We start from the raw sequence: 16,286 nt of genomic DNA, 5'->3' as shown, positions 1-16,286 counted from the left end.
AGTTGCGAGCGCTGCATTTTAAGTTCGCCTTCTTTGACAATGGCTTAAATGCAGGAAGCCACGAAGTCGAAGCTATGAAGTCCAAGCCAAAGCCAAGGAATTTGCACATACGATCTTGGGTGCGAAAGGACTCTGCTGGCCGAAAAGTGCGGTATGCAAATGCCGCGTGACCCACATTTAAAAAATAATAATAATATTCGGAGCGTCGAGCCCGTTATAAATGGAATATATGGCATAAGTTTACGCACTGCAATCCCCGCGTTCATGAAAAAAAAGTCCGCATGGCTTGTATAAATTTGCAATATTTTTATATAGTTGCAGTCGCTGGAATTTTTTTTTATTTTTTTGCTGCCAGTCCGCAGGTCAAGAGTTAATTTTTGTTCTCTTATTTTATTTCATTTTTATTTTTTATTCTTCTGCTTGCCTTTGCGTGTGCGCACATTTATGCGAAAAGTTGGCGTAAAAGTTTAATTTAAAAATGCATTTGCACTGACTTTGACCGTTGCACTAAAACAATAAAATAAAAAAAAGGGGAACGAACAAAAAGCGCCACAAAACCGACAACTATTAACTGTAAAGTCACTGGAACAGCGAGACATAAAACAAAATTAAATAAATTGACTTTTCTTTGGCTTTAGTTCTGCGCATTTAAATCAATTTACGCTTCGCTTCTCCTTCGCTTTCATTAATTGCCAAGTGGAAGCTTGGTGTTTAATTGTTTTGGCTTTTGTGTGGATAAGCCAGTTAAGAAATGTGCGGAATAAGTGTTTCCATGCCCCGGGTAAATTCTAAGAATTCTCCTAATTCAAAGCGGTGACTGATTAAATTATATCTTCCAATGAAAACTTGGCGAGTTTAATTCTCAACCTGTTCATGTTGCTTCTTGACACTTTGTCGAAATTTGGTTTACGAGCCTACCGTGCCTAATAAAACTTATATGTCTGGGAGTAATAAAACCCACGCAGCCTCCTCCACGCAATTCAGGTCGAAATGGCATACGATTCTTTAGGCCAAACCGTTCGGCTGTTTGGAATTTGCGAGGGCGTATGGAAACGAGCAGCCGACTTGTTGAAGTGTTTATTGTTTAGAATCCCGCGGCGTCGGCATCAGAATACATAAAACATTTTTTCCTTTGCATAAAAGATACGCAGATGAGAGTCTTGCAAGGCGGCTAAGTAACCTCTTCAACTTTTGCTGGGTTTGGGTGAATGTCTGTGAATTGGATACGCATTTTAGGTATGAAGAAGGTATCCCAGGCTGTATTTGATATGTTAAAGATTTAGATATGTGATATGTGTAACATTTAAAATTAGTTCGGGCCGTCAAAATTGTATATTCGTTGCATGTGGTTGAAGAAGGATGAGAGGTGGGCTATATGTTTCACATAAACATTTGCAAAAACTGGTGTAAAACTCATGGAGACTTAGTAAAAACTAAGAAATCAGTGCTTCGGGTGTCAGCACCTACTAAGCTCAATCTAAAGATATAACAACTTTTCTGTGGCACACCTTTATTTTTTTAAATCACAATGGATAGAACGGCCCGAAATACCCTCCGTCGCACTGCTCGGCTAACCAGACGGAGGCGCTCAACAGGAGGTAACGAGGACAGCAGGATCAATACTACTGAGAAGCCGAGAGTGGAGCCTCCTTTGGAAACCAAGACCCAGCAACGCGTCTTCCTCTACATCCAGCTGAACGAAATGAGCCAACTGCCGAAAACGACGTATCCGCTGGAGCTGCACCTCTACCATCCGAAGAACACACTGCAGAAGATGCAGGAGCGCTACACCACAGAGACCGTCATCTATCAGCACGAGTTCAATCTGAAGAAGCCCGTATTCGCAATGGGTGTGATGCAGGACGATATCGAGGACATGAACACGTTCAGCGATCAGCCGCTGTTGATTTCCCTCTATCAAAGGATACCCAGGCGCCGTAAAGGAGGATCTGGAAAAGGAAAGTCAACGAAAGGAGGCACATCCTCGTCGCTGGAAATAAATCAGTTAATTACAGATGCTTCAGAGGGTAAAGAGAACGTTCCCAATGAAAGGACGAGTAAGAGGTCATCCGAACACGACGCTTTCCCAGAGGAAGCTGGCGAGGAAGGTGAGGGAGGTACCTTCTTGGAGGGGCGACTGGAGCTCTTATCCCGCGGCCACTGCGATCTTCTACAGCTTTTCCAGCGACGTCGCTTCATCAGCGACATCACCATCTATCTGTATCCGCAGTACCGGTCGAAAAAGATCAATGATAAAATCACCACGTGCAGCGTTTGGCACATGTACTCCATTCTGCCCACCCTGAAGAACTTCACCTTTACGAATTTGGCCTTTCTAACCCTGGAATCGATATACAATGTGCCCGAGGACCTGCACTCGAAATCCCCTGAATTGGGCCTCAGTGTTTCCTTTCGTTCAAAACAGCCGGATGAGTCGGATGGTTCCTTTAGTGTGATTCCCTTGTGCACCTACTCAGGATTCATTTCACAGATCATCAGCGACCAGAACACGATCATCGTGTGGGAGAACATCAAGCGGGATCTGCACCTCGACATGAACTTCAGTTTCAACCAAATGGAGACCAACTCAAGGATAAAGCTTCCGAAGTTGTTTCGCATGCTACTTTGGGAGCAGGACGTTGACTTTCAGGTCTATAAAATTGATCCTGTTTCGGACCTGGCCCTGATCAACAACTCTCTGCACCGTTTCGTTCTCAACGAGAGCATGAGAAAAATCATCGAGCAGGCTGTGGTTCACGACGACTACGCGTTGTTGCTGCAACTGTACCAGGAGACACCCAGCAATGTCCTGTACGAGGGCGTCCTTAATCCAAGCATATTTGGGTACCCAGGAGGTGAGGGTTCTAAGTTAAGTTAATGTATATCTTAACATGCTATTAAGTTAACTTCCGCAGTGAATTATTGCCGCTTTGCATGCAGCCTGAATCCCGTTGTCGAACCCTCGATCAAACCAATCCTGCCAAGAGATACCCTGGTAATGGGCCCAATGTTCTGCACCTTCAAGATCTGCTTCTTTCAGCCAATTTGCGAGCGCAACGAACCTCTGGACAAGTACAATGAGAGCCTCCTGAAAAGCGCAAAGTTGCGACGCTGCTTCGACATGGAATTCCTCAAGGAGGACGAGACGGATGGCGATGTGCTACTCGAGCTCTACCGTGCCTTTGATGATCTTATAACCGATACAATCGGGTTCATAATCAAGCGAGATGTGCAAGACATTCATGATAGAAAGGACTTCTTTTGCTGCCAGCTGAGCAACATCTGCAATCTGGTGCTGAAAATATGCGGCTGCGACTTCAACATACGAATGCCAACGAAGACGAACATTGAATTCAGAGTGGGTATCTCATCAAAGCAGTATTTATATTAACTAAGTTATCCATCAATTGAAAAGGAAATGCTGACACACATGTATAAGGAGCTGATGGAGCGCATCGAGGGCTTATTTACCGCCTGCTGTTGGAAAAATACATCGAATCAGGATCGTGGGGAACACGGCTTGAATAAGCTGATGTATGAAATGCGCTTGGTCAGCCACACTGGCCAACGCGACTTGGCCATTCACATGTACGATGAGATCAACCACAGCACCACCAACCGCATTTCATTGGACTTCGTAACCCTGCTAAACAGCGTTGAATGCCTGCAGTTTGAACAAGCGGCAAGATACTACACAAAACCCCGAACCACCGATTGGAGTGGATACTACTTTACGTGAGTTTCAAATAGTTAACCTTAGCCAACAGCTTTATGCATAGGACCTATTTATCTTCTATAGCGCAGTCTGCTCTTGCAGCTCTACGTTAACTATATGATGGACCTGAGATCAACAGAGGAGGAGATCTTGAGTACGGCCAAGTCTAATATGATCGAGAGTCTGCGTCAGTTTGCCGATAGGAACAGAATGGAATCAGAAATCTGGATCCTGTTGTACTGCTATTACAAGGAATATTACTATTTACCCGGAATGGAGCTAACGCGATGGAAATTCCAGAATCTTCAGTTTATTGCGCCCAAGACACTTGACTTTACGCCTACATCCCTTTATGAACTGTACTTGCCGGTCGACTTTGAAATGAAGAGCTCCTCCACCTCAATGAATACGCAGTTTTATCCAGTTTTCAAGCTATTTGCCCGCCTAGGAGCATACGCATTTGCGGAAGTTATATTTTCCGACATAGAACAGTGTTTCACGGAAGCTGAGGCCTATCTTATAACAACCACTTTGAAGATACTGCAGCGCCAGATCGATGATAAGTTCATTATCATTAAGATGCCTACGGACAACAGTGTGTCGGGAAAGTTGAAGGTGAGATTATTTTACTATACAAAACAACAAATTATATTCAAGTGAAATTCACGGTCTAGCGCTGTTACCAGCTGCACATCAACGGCAGTGTAGAGTATTCCCGTGGTCGCTGTGATGAGGCTCTGAAATACTTTCAGGAATTACTTTCAGTGGTTGATCCACTGGATAAGTCGCTATTCAAGTTGAGTTTCCTGCGACTCGGTCAATTGGCCTTTCAAAGGGGACAATATGAGCTGGCCGATAAAGCATTTGAAATCTGTTTGCCTTCCAGACGCAAGAACTTTATAGCCAACTACGGAAAGGGACGGACACTTTACCATGTGAGTTTGAATTAAATTGTTGCATATATCAGTTAATTCATATGAGTAACAAAAAAGCTCAACCGTCTGGAGGAAGCCATTCCCTTTCTCTCGCGATGCACCGAAGTCGACATCTTTATACCCGATGTCTGGGGCTATTTGGCTACCATTAACCTACGACTTGGCAGGAATAAGACGGCCTTGGAATGCTGGAAGGTGGCTAAAGAGGTTAGTATATTTAGAGTTCTATATGATGTACTTTATCTAAAATTCCCCTTCGAAGTACCCCGAAGTAAGAATCAGCAAGAGCGTTTATGCCGAACTTGATAAGATCCAGTACTCGGATGTGCATCTGCTTGTGGATGATGATGGAAATCCAACCGAAAAGATGTCGTAAATGGACTTTATTCCTTTGTAATTTGGTGAAACAAAAGGCTTTACAGCCACACAAGAAAATATGAACTACCCAGTAAAATGGTCCTAAACAAACAACTCCGATGTCACGGCTTTCATCAAGTTTTGGCAGCATTTATCACTTAAATTCAGTGCCCAGCGCTTAGGTGAAATTAAGTATACGCACACGCATATGTTTACACGGTATTTCGGTCCCTAAATGTCCTTCGCCTGCCTTGTCGAGCTGGCGCTTGTCAAAATTTTAGCCGCAGAGCGGCAGCACATACGTGAATATGCCAACACAATGCATTTTTGGCCAAGGGCAAACCGCCACAGCAATAGCAATAACAAAGGCAACACCACCAACAAACCAACAACGACCAAACAGAAACAAGTGAGATACGTAGTTAAACCCTTTGGCCAACACTCAACCCATGACAGGTGTTTGCTCTGCAATGCCTCAGTGGGGTATAAGGAACTTGCCAATTAGCTTGGCCATCTTCAATGAATTCGTAGAACTTTCACCTAAAAAGTCACCGATGTAATACTCCATTTTTGCTTAATTTATTTGGTTAAATAATAATTTCAATGTTTATGAAACTACACAAATAATTCTTAGATAGCTTCTTTTTGCGTTCATTGCAAATTACATGTGTATAATTATTATAACTACCACAACTGATTCAGTAATGTGTAAATTCGGTACTAAGTAACCCAGCTTAACAGCTTGTAGGGCCCATACTTTGATCTTTTTATATTGAATATGTACCTATTTAATAATTTTAGAGCATCCCCCATTCGTTGGCATATATATGCCGGTCTTCCGCTGTTGTTTACCTGGCAGCAAGTGCTCTAAAATCCGCTTTGACAGCTCGCCTGTCAGCTCAACTCAAACCAAGCCAGGGGGTGTTGTCCTGTTGCCAGGACGGGAAGTGGAACTGAAAGTGGAAGTGGAACTGGGGGGCTGTACACTTTTTTTCTTGCCTGTCTTGTTTGGGCCTGACCCTCAACTACATATGCTAATGACGGGACAGCCAAAAGGGGCAGGGGCAGCCACTCAGCTCGGGCTGTTGAGCTAGTTTAAGGCCAACAACTCTCGGCTGCTGAGCACACACATTGGCGCACAGTGTAACCCACTAGAGGCCACTACCACGCACACATTGGCTTCATCAAAATGAAATTTGTGAGCAAACACATAAAGTGAATCACGTAAGCCAGCCAGGTAGTCAGGTAGTCAGGTAGCCGGGTTGCTGGGGCACATGCTGCTAATGTTTTAAGACGGCTTTAAAATGCGTTTTAGTCGTCGCTCGTTTCGAGTCCATCAACATCACGCATACGACGCGTTGGCACTACCCAAAAGGAAGAACTTGCCGTCACCCCAACGCATCCAGCAACAAAATCAATTAGACACTTGCATTTACATACCCATTCCGATTGCTGATGGCGTCCATAATGCCAGCACTCAACTGGCCGGCGAAACAACAATTGCAATTTAATGTGCTGCCTGCGCCTGCTAATGATAATGTTGTTATGTGCCTATTATGCCAGTTGTTTGTGTGCCCCATGGTTTCCATGGGCTCAATGTGGTCGGTGGGCTGGGGTACTGTCGGTGGTACTGATTCGAGTCTGGTTGCGAACACATGTCATTAGCATTTGCATTATGCGAACTTTGCTGTCTGACAGCACTCAAAGTGATGGTGTTAGGCGCCTGCACCCGTGGGCATCCCCCCGAAAACACCAAATGAAATTAAAGCTCTACCCCAATGAGACCAAAATCGATGTGTAGCCAAACTGTCGCAGTGTGAATGTTCTCGATGCTCGTGCAGTATCGTTTTTAGTGGATCGTTTCGTTTGCAGGAAAATATTTGGACTCACGAAATGAATCAATAATATCAAGCTTATTGCTTCTTTATTGTAGCGGATATTTATTCAAAAGAGAGCTATATATGAAATTGCGTTCCCATAATTTGCTGTGCGTTTAATTTCTGCTACCAATAGCCCAAGTAGAATATCAAACGCCTCTACCACCTTGCTAGCATGTATAAATTTGTATGAATTTCATATGCCAAAATTCCGAAACAAGGCCGAGTTGAGAGCCAATCCAACCTTGAGGATATGGAAGGATATGGCTACAATGTGCGGTGTGTGGAGGAAACCTGAAGCAATTTCTAATCAAAATATGCGATGGACAGGCTAATATGCAAATACCTTGTAAGCAGCTCAGACGCAAAGCAGCTCAACTTAATACCAAAATAGCTGAGCTCCATCCGCCGCACATATATTCAGCTCCGGCTAATATCGCAACCGCATAGAAAAATCCGATAAAAAAAAAATACGAAAAAAACTGTTGGCTAAAACTACAACAGCTGCGGATTCTGCCAAAAAGAAAAGTATGCAAAGACTCCGTCCGGAATTAAGTTGGCAAAGAGCTAACGTAAAATTTACACCGAATGGTTGGAAGGGGCAAATGTTTGCCGGCGTGTGACATGAAAATTTCATTTGAAATTGAATATGAAAAAAATGGGATGCCTCGTGTGTGCCGCCTGGGCGACAGCTGCTGCAATTGACAATTATTATTATTGTCAGTGCGAATAAGAGCCGGGTTGCCTTGGATTTTGGCCTGGCTGTTTGCATGTTTGTATGCTTGAATGTTTGGATATTTGCGTGTTTGTTTGGTTGGTATTCATATGACACCCGTGTAGCTCATAACCAAGCATCCAAACTGCCTCGACATCCGTCGGCTTCAATAAAATCCAATGGTCGCATTAAAATCATTTAAATTCTATTGTTTTGTTAGGTTTTTTTCTTGAATTTCCCCGCCCCGCACAGCACTCCTTTCCGGATTGCCGTGTATTTCTTTACGTCTGTCAACCGCACACGCAAACTCACGCACACGGACGGATAAAGCCACGGATTTTGAGTACGCCGTACACACGGTGAATGCCACATAAGCTGTTTTCGTTGCGGATTTAGGTGATATCAGCAAATGCATATTTAATGGGCTTGCGATCAATATGATATGTGTGCGGTGTGGAGGGACCCCCCCGCGATTCGTCCTGCCGATTATGCAATTTAAGGAGAGCGAGCGATTTAGTTCGCGAAATTGTTTAAAGTTGGCGGGGGGATTTTTAAATCGATAGTCGAACTACAGCAAATTGATGTTCGTTCTTTTTGATTTGTGAAATACATTTATTTTAGAATATTTAATTAGGCCTTGGTTTTATAGACACATTTTTGAATATTTTTCATTGCTGCCATATATACAATTTAAAGAATGTAACAAATACGTATTCGTAGTCTGAAAAGTGGCTCAGTTTAGATACAAAATCCAAAAAATATGATCCCTTCAACGTATAGTTCGTGCTGAAATCTTTGAAATCGCGAAATGAAATCGGTTGCGTCACTTAAAAATCATATCTGCCAACAAGGAATGGCACCTGTTCGTGCTCCCCCTTCACTGCAAACACCTCAGGTGGGATTCCATTTGCTAACCTCCACTTTGGCCCCTTATGCTCCTCCAATGTTTGCAAATTCTCAGCATTCAAAAAAACGCGAAAACGAAACACGTTGAATGCGCCCCGCACGCAACTGCGAAATGGAGACGGGGTAAAGGGTTTTCTGTCTCTTCACAGGATCCGTCTTGTTTGCATAATGCCAGCCAGTCAACAGCCACCCACTGCCACCCCCTGCCACCCACTCACACGTACACGTGCTGCCGGAGAGGAAAGTAAGTCAGCGGTTTTCATTTTACAATTTGATAGCCGAATAAGAATTTTCTGCTGACAGAAGTCGAGCAAGAAATCGTTCGAGGAGGTCTGGCAAAAGGATTTCCACTTTTGTGCCGTTGATTTGTTTGTTGATTTGCGTAAGTAACGTACGAAGGGCGTCGCCGGGCCCTAAATCCTTTTGCCATTTGCCAGCAGCTTTATGGCCAAGTTGTTTTTAGATTTGTCGCATTTATAAATTATTTAAAGTGGCAGAGCGCCAGCTCAGCTTGGCCTGATGAATGTGTGCACTGACCATCATTGACCCCGTGACCCCAAAACTAAAAGCAGCATTTTAACGAGAGGCACTCTAAGCACACAGAGAAATGTAAGCCTTTTTTAAAAAAAGTACACCTGTTCTATGTCGCTACTGTAACAAATAGTTTAGTTAATACACATTATTAATTTGCATATTCTTTGCAGGCGTATCAATTCTAAAAGCTTAAAAATAACCTATAAGGAAAGAAAACCTATAAGAAAGATTTTGAAATCACTTGTTTTCGTAATGCATATTTTAATAAGTAATATATTATTTTTCGCAGTGCACGCACTCTGGCAGATGGACCAGTGACATGAGAGACCATAAACAGTGGCTAAACAAGGTGCTTAAATTATGCCACAAATTCTGAAAACCGGCTGTAAATAACAAGCCGGACCAGCACTCCACCCCCGCCCACTTCCTTCCGCCCCTGGTGGTGGCCCCTCCCCTCTCCCACCGCTCCCCACCATCCGCCATTTGAGGACATGCATTCATATTTATGGTTGTCTATCTGTGGCCTCTCGTCCCACGTCCCTCCGCCTCCTCGACTGTTCCGTTGACAAGGCCATGCGTCGCCTGCCACAAACTGTAGCCACTGCCGCACCATCAGGACCCTTTGCCGCCGCCCATGTCCTGCTGCTCCTGGCTTGTTGCTAGTTGTTGGTCTCATGGCTGGATGGCTTTGCTTTCGAGAAATCAACGCGCACACTCGCACACCCATGTGTGTGTGGGCGGTCCTGTGGGTGTGCGATATTTGCTCGAGTGTTTGCCTTTGCTTAGCGCCACTCAGCCGACTGCTGTTTGCACACACATACATGTGTGTATGTATGTCAGTATCAGCGGCCAGCGATTAAGTTCTGCTCCTCGGCGAGCGTTGCGATATCGACGGTTTACTGACCGCAGGAAAGTCGGGCAGAATTTCCCGCTGTCTTGTAAAAGCACAGTAAAAAAACCTATTTTTTATGTACTAAAGAAAACACAACATTTATTTAATTATTATTTAAAAGCAAATTTGTATTTATATGTTGAAGAAATAAATAATTTACGTAATTGAATGTCCTTTGCATTACGTATAGAAAATTGTAGCAACTGCTTCTTTCCGTCGTGATGCACATATAATGCACTCTATGTAAAATATATAGTCCATGAATAGGTGAATATTTGTAAAAAATCACTCAGATGCGAATAAAAAATATGAATTATTTTAATTGTTAATATGAATCGTTGTGGTTTATAAATATAATTGCCAGCCTTGACCTCGAGTTTAGCAAGCAAACAATCAATTAGTTAATTATAATGATTATATTCATCGATTATGAATACGAATGGCAAAAACCGCATTTCACAGATTAGTTTGGTTGTTACTAAAAAAAATATATTCATATGACAATGTTTAAAAAACATTGGTTTTTCTAAGTGTTTTGCATTGCGACTCTTTTTGCGACTGTGGTTACACTCGTACAGTTACCTGCCGACTCGAAAATCGGGCTTCCTTCCTGCACAAAACGATTTTAATTAAAATCGGATTCAGCATAGACGATTTCCTGAAATTTAATTGCGTGTGGCTGCAAACTGTGTTTACATTGTGTGCAAGCCGCTCAACCTGAGTCTTTGATCTACAGTCTCCTCGCTCCAAAGAGACACTTGGAGCAATAGATGTCAGGTGCCCCAAAAAACAATATAAACTACATGGCAATTGGGGTCGAATGCTACAGGGTAGGAGGTGTTCGGATGGTCGAGAGCAAATGGTGGCAAAGATAAAAAATAATAAAAATTCATAAATGAATGCCTGAGCGCTCCTTGACACACGGAAGTTGGTCACAGGATGTGAATGCATATATATGTGTGTGTGTGTGTGGGCGGTGCTTGAGCACAATGGCTTCTGTCGCTTGTGAGTGTGTGTGGATGTGCGGAGGAAGCTCACAATGCGAAAGACAAACGTCCTGCCGACTTGTCCTTGTGTCTGGATTTTTGGTGTTGCTAGCAGTTCCGGCTTCGAGGCAGTAAAATCCATTATGGTATTTATTTTATGTTGCCCAGACAGAGTCTGAAAATTGTTGACAATTTCTATTTTAATCTGCGCATCATCTGATCGTAGAGGTAGCAACTTAAATCGTTGGCCCCAGGATTCAAATTTATTAAGGCTCGTTCCCCTCATTCACCTCTCTCCGCCCGACTGGCTGACACATCCTTTATCCTTTTCCGTTTGCGGCCATTGCAATGGGGCAATAATAAACAGTTTCCGTCACTTGTTTGACATATCTACAAGGCGCAATCTGATTGCGCCGCATATACGAGTATGTTTGTGTGATATGTAACAACTAATGATATGTACAAGGACTGGCCAAACATTAACCCTTTTGGGTGCGGTTGGGCGTAAGCCTGAGCGTGTGGAAAACAAGTGCCAGCCGACCGAGTGGTCAAACATAAAGCGTTTGGGCCGTGCGGTTATTGCTTGATTAATTTCCGGTCAAATGGCCCCAGACACTAATGACTATTTAATGTTACAATTTACACTTTATTGATTCGCCGCACATAGGTATCTGATTGTGTTTGTGTCAGCATAATCGAGGCATTATGTCAAGCTGTCAGGACCAGGACCAGGTCAATTTAATGCCGCTTAAAGAACACTTTTGTTCCAAGTTTCCCAGTTTACGCCGCTCAAACGAAACAAATTAGCCAGGTTGACAGCGTTTTGCATTTAACGTGCAGGCCCTGCAACGAATTTATGCTGCACTTTCTCCACCATCCCAACCTCCTGCTGATGGTTTTTCTTATTCGCATTTATTTCCCTCATTTTATGCCCTTTTGCCAGCGGAGAAACTGGGCAAAAGTGGTTTGCATTTTGCCTAATGCGACGTTGCATGAAAACGAAAAGAGCCACGTAAACAGAAAACAAAATAAGAGTTACACCAGCCAAATGATCAAGCGACTATTTTATGCTCTAAAATCAGTTGGTAATATAGTTGGTAAATTATAATTAAGTGTAAAGTATTTTTATATCAAAATAGGTGTACAAACTACTCGTACTTTTGGTCTGTTACAAAGCAAATGGCTAATAACTGAACCTACATTATAATTGTTCTATAAAAACTATAAAATATTTCAATTGCCTCGGAAAAAGGTTACCCAACGTTCTATATTCAGAAATTGAATGTCTATTCCTCTTCTTATTCTGCTTTCTCATTTCATAACTTTAAATGACAATTGCAAAGTTATTATAACAAGTATAACCATTACGTTTGCGTTCCCACTGAATCTTACCAAATACCCTCATGGCAAGTAAATCTGCAAGTCTAAAACCGGAGCAAAAAATCCAAGCAATGCGAAATTTTTGCATTTTGCATATGCAGAAACACAGACGCTTTGGACTTGAGTGACCCCCGGGGAATGGGGATTCGGATACCAGGACCAAGTCCGTTCTCAACTGCTGCCTGTCACAAAATTTGCAGCCAGCTTCGGACTTTTCAGTGGTCTTTGCGGGGTGTAGGGGACTCGATAATTCCTACACTAAGATGTGCTCGTTTTAAATTATTTTATAAAAAGGAAAAACATTTTAAATAAGTCTTTCGAAAGTTAGAAACAAAACTATTACCATTTTATTTATATTTTAAAGTTACACAATGTTTTCCTATAATGCCAATTATTTTTCAAGTGGATGGCAATTCATAGCATTTAAACATATTTTTTTCAGTGCTTGTCGGGCACTGCAGAGTCCAATGGCTTTCGAAACTTGGTCCGGGGTGTTTTTCAGTCGAAACCATTTGAGGTTGAGCCTATGGGACGCAACCCGAACTGCGGCTGCTTCTGGACGCTGGAGGTTGGAGTAGTCACAGCTATTATTTTCTGGCATTATCTCATCATATTTCTGCGCTGCGTTAGTGCTTGCAAAATTGCTGGAATTTCCTGCTGCTCCTGCTCGTGGGGACGCAGGAACAGGACCTGGCAAATAACCATGGAGAGTTGGCAAGAGCGAGCCTGTTTATGGCTAGTGTATGCCAGCTAATTCACAGAAAATACTCAAGAATTATGTGCTGGCTCAGGCTTATCCTCAGCAGAAAACAGAGCAGCAGAGCAACAGACCAAAGAAGTTCATCATCATGTGTGCCGACCGAGTTTTGAATTCATATCACGTATTTTATTACATCGTTATTCATGATATTGACTCTCGACGGATGGAAAGTTTTACCCGCCGCTCGAGATATTCAAAGTGCAGTTCAATAGATTTCGCTGCCATAAAGAATACATTAAGTTTAGGGTCTCTTCTCGGCAGGCAGCACATAATTAAATTGATTTCCACGTTCGTTTTTCTTCCAGCGATTTATGGCCATGTGCGATAGAGTCAATTCGAGCAAATTGAAAAGCAAGCAACGAGTTTGAAATGTTGCTAAAAATGGCAGCATAAATTGTATATGCATAAATTAAACATGCCAAATTGATATAGTTCTTATTTCCTGCCGGAGCTGAAGCATTTCTGGCATTTTCCTCGGCAAAGCGAAAAACATTCAGCTCTCCTGGCATAGCCGGGCTTTAACTTATGAACTATGTGCTTTGTTCAGCACAGATATCTTGCCTCAAACTCCTCCAATGTTTGTGTGCTGACTTTGCAAAACCCTCGAATCCCCGACTGCATGAAACTTCATATCAAAATACCAAAGCAAATATTTATTATCCGTGTGTGCGGAGGAAAATTCTCTTTCGATCTAAGGCCACACCTTGGCTGAAAACTGAAACTGAAACTGAAACGACAACTACCGAAAAGTCTAGGAAAATTGCGCATAGAAATTATTTCTGGCATTTTAATAAACGACTAGAAGCCACTGGCAACTATTCTAGTAGGTTTTGTTCGGTAACTGCCGAAACAGTTTCAAGTGCTTTAAATATTCATTTGTCAGAGTTCGTACCATGCGGCGTATGCGTAATTTAATCAAAACCATAGAAAGAACGTTGAAATATATTAGAACTGTTTTCGACTCTTACAAGCATTTTATAAAAATGTCAGAGACATGGAAATGTTCGGTGAAGCGTATACGAACACTAATTAAGTCATCGTATTAGCTGGCCCCCCTTCATACCTAATTTGGAATTTTATACGACCGCCTCTTGAAGCGTTCCGTGCATTTGCAGCGCATTTCGCGACGCCATTTAAAACAAACATAAAAAAAGGCCAGCAAAACAGCGTGAAGTGCTAAAATTAAAGCAACAGCAGCTAATTACACGGCGACCTAATTTTATGCGAGAGTGCGAAAAAAAAGGAGTCCGGCGGCTGGGGATGCGCCAATAAATGGCAACGAGGCCAAGCACCTCCGAAAACAAACACAGAACCGCAGGGAAATGCTGCGATTGCGCTCACTCCACGGAATTGTATCTGTGTGCTTGTTTTTTGCTAATTAGCGAGTAACCGTGTTTAGATTGCAAACACTCATGCCGGCGTAAAGAAATAACAGACGCCGGCAAATTAATTGCCAAACAAGTGAGTGCAGAGTTGCCAACTGAAAACTGCCGTCGCCCAAAACCAACTGCCACAACAGGATCGGGCCTAATGTCCGCCTCACAAAAACGCCAGCGGAAGTCGATGCGAGGGGAGCCACTGTTGTACGGATACTATTAGACGTTATCGGGGTTGGATAATCAAACGAATTCATCGCAATTACTCGACAATTTCCGACCATTCAAATAATTAGGTCCTATGAGCTTACAGGCTTTATCCTCAGGAAATCAACTCGTTTTACAAGTTTGTCCTGAGACTACTGTTGTGCCTCCCCTCGCAGGGCTGCAGCACGCACTTGCAGCAGCAGGCAGGCGGAAAAATCCTGACCCCGGGAAACAGACGCGATGTGGTCGACGACAGCGGCTCTGAAGGTGACGTGACCACAGCTGCGCTTAGTTAATTAGTTTAGCAGTATGTTGGTCCTGTGTCGGTGCCTGTTCCTGTATCTGTAACTGTATCTGTATCTGTAACTGTATCTGCATCTGCATCTGCATCTATATCTGTATCTGTATGTGTGCCTCTATCTGTAAGTGGATCTGCATCTGTGTCTGTGCCTCTATCTGTAACCGTATCTAACTGTATCTAACGGGAGGAGATGAACTCTGGGCCTGACATTTCAGATTGGAATCCCTGCTGCGTTTGCGACTGTTTGCTGTTGGCGGTTGATCAGCAACTCGCTGAATTTTGGACCCTTTTGTTTGCGCTTTTCAGTTTCCTGCTCCTGCTCCTGCTCCTGCTTCTGGTCCTAGTGCTGGTTCCTGTGCCCAGGCTCTTCAATTACCGTCTGGCAAATTGTGACGACAACTGTTTGCAGTTTCCGACTTTAACATCGCTTAGCCGGCAGCGAATCGGAGTTGTTTGAAGTGTTAAGTCGACGAATGCTAATTAGAGCTTCAATCGGTGAATAAGCTGAAGTTCAGGAACAGGACAGAATCTGCCAATATTATGGGGATAATTTAGCTACGGAAAAATATGGGATAAGCAAAACAAATTTGTTAATAAATTTGCCATTTTGCACGAAAGACTTGCTGGCATATTCTAACAATTTCTTATTCATAGGGCGTGTGTTTGCTCAAAATTCCTTGATGCCTGACAAACACTTTAGCAGATTTAATTTCAGTTTTTAAAGTCTAACTACGTCAACACCCGCAAGGACATCGGGAATAACAAGGGAAAGTGTGAAACTTTTATGTTGTTTGTTAAAATATAACCTTAAGCCCTCTTGTTGGTCAAGACAGACTGCACACACCCGCTTTCCCGCTTTTCCCGCTTCCCGCTTTTCCGCCCGTCATTTCCCCGGAAGGAGCAAACGATGTTGGACGGACGAAGACTTCCGAGCTATTCCCTGGGGGGTATTTTTCAAGTGGAGCACGACGTGGGCGAAACTTTTGCCCATCTCCAATCTGCAATCTCCATCTCCCTCGGTGCCGGGCATTAAAAATTGATGAGTTCTTAATTTGTGTTGCGCTGCCGATCCCGCTGCTGCTGCCATATTGAAAATAGATTAAGTTCTATTATTTGCAGTCATGATGTGGATTAGCACGGACACTTTGCCGGAGCCTCGAGCCCGGAAAGGAAGCGATTCCCGATTCAGGGATGCAGGGACTCAAGGATTCCGTATCCCTATTCTCTTGGCCGCTGGCCAACTTGGTAGCGGGGCAGCCTTTATGGACGTCATCATTAATCATGCTGACAAGGGCCGCTTGGATTTTCATTTTACGCTGCTGATGCTGCTTCCACTTCTGATGCC

General features: G+C 43.2%; 1 protein-coding gene across 3 annotated transcripts; it reads left to right on the top strand.

The window, feature by feature from the left end:
* The first annotated feature begins 991 nt into the window (after positions 1 to 991).
* On the top strand, positions 992 to 5,121 carry LOC120458656. Of its 3 annotated transcripts, none has more exons than XM_039646387.1 (7): positions 1,036 to 2,855; positions 2,916 to 3,358; positions 3,416 to 3,735; positions 3,805 to 4,330; positions 4,390 to 4,650; positions 4,708 to 4,857; positions 4,913 to 5,121. In XM_039646387.1, exons 1-7 carry the CDS (start codon positions 1,529 to 1,531, stop codon positions 5,024 to 5,026), a joined length of 3,141 nt encoding a protein of 1,046 aa, XP_039502321.1. In that variant the 5' UTR covers positions 1,036 to 1,528; the 3' UTR covers positions 5,027 to 5,121. The 3 variants fall into 3 exon arrangements, with proteins under 3 accessions (XP_039502322.1, XP_039502321.1, XP_039502323.1); XM_039646389.2 differs by having other exon boundaries at positions 2,658 to 2,855; positions 2,903 to 3,358; XM_039646388.2 differs by lacking the exons at positions 4,390 to 4,650; positions 4,708 to 4,857; positions 4,913 to 5,121 and having other exon boundaries at positions 992 to 2,855; positions 3,800 to 3,974.
* Positions 5,122 to 16,286: the final 11,165 nt, after the last annotated feature.

The sequence above is a fragment of the Drosophila santomea genome, chromosome 2L (genome assembly GCF_016746245.2).
Source record: "Drosophila santomea strain STO CAGO 1482 chromosome 2L, Prin_Dsan_1.1, whole genome shotgun sequence".
Taxonomy (NCBI): Eukaryota; Metazoa; Arthropoda; class Insecta; order Diptera; family Drosophilidae; genus Drosophila; species Drosophila santomea.
Note: the sequence above shows the minus strand (reverse complement) of the source record. Positions and strands in the feature narration are given on the sequence as shown.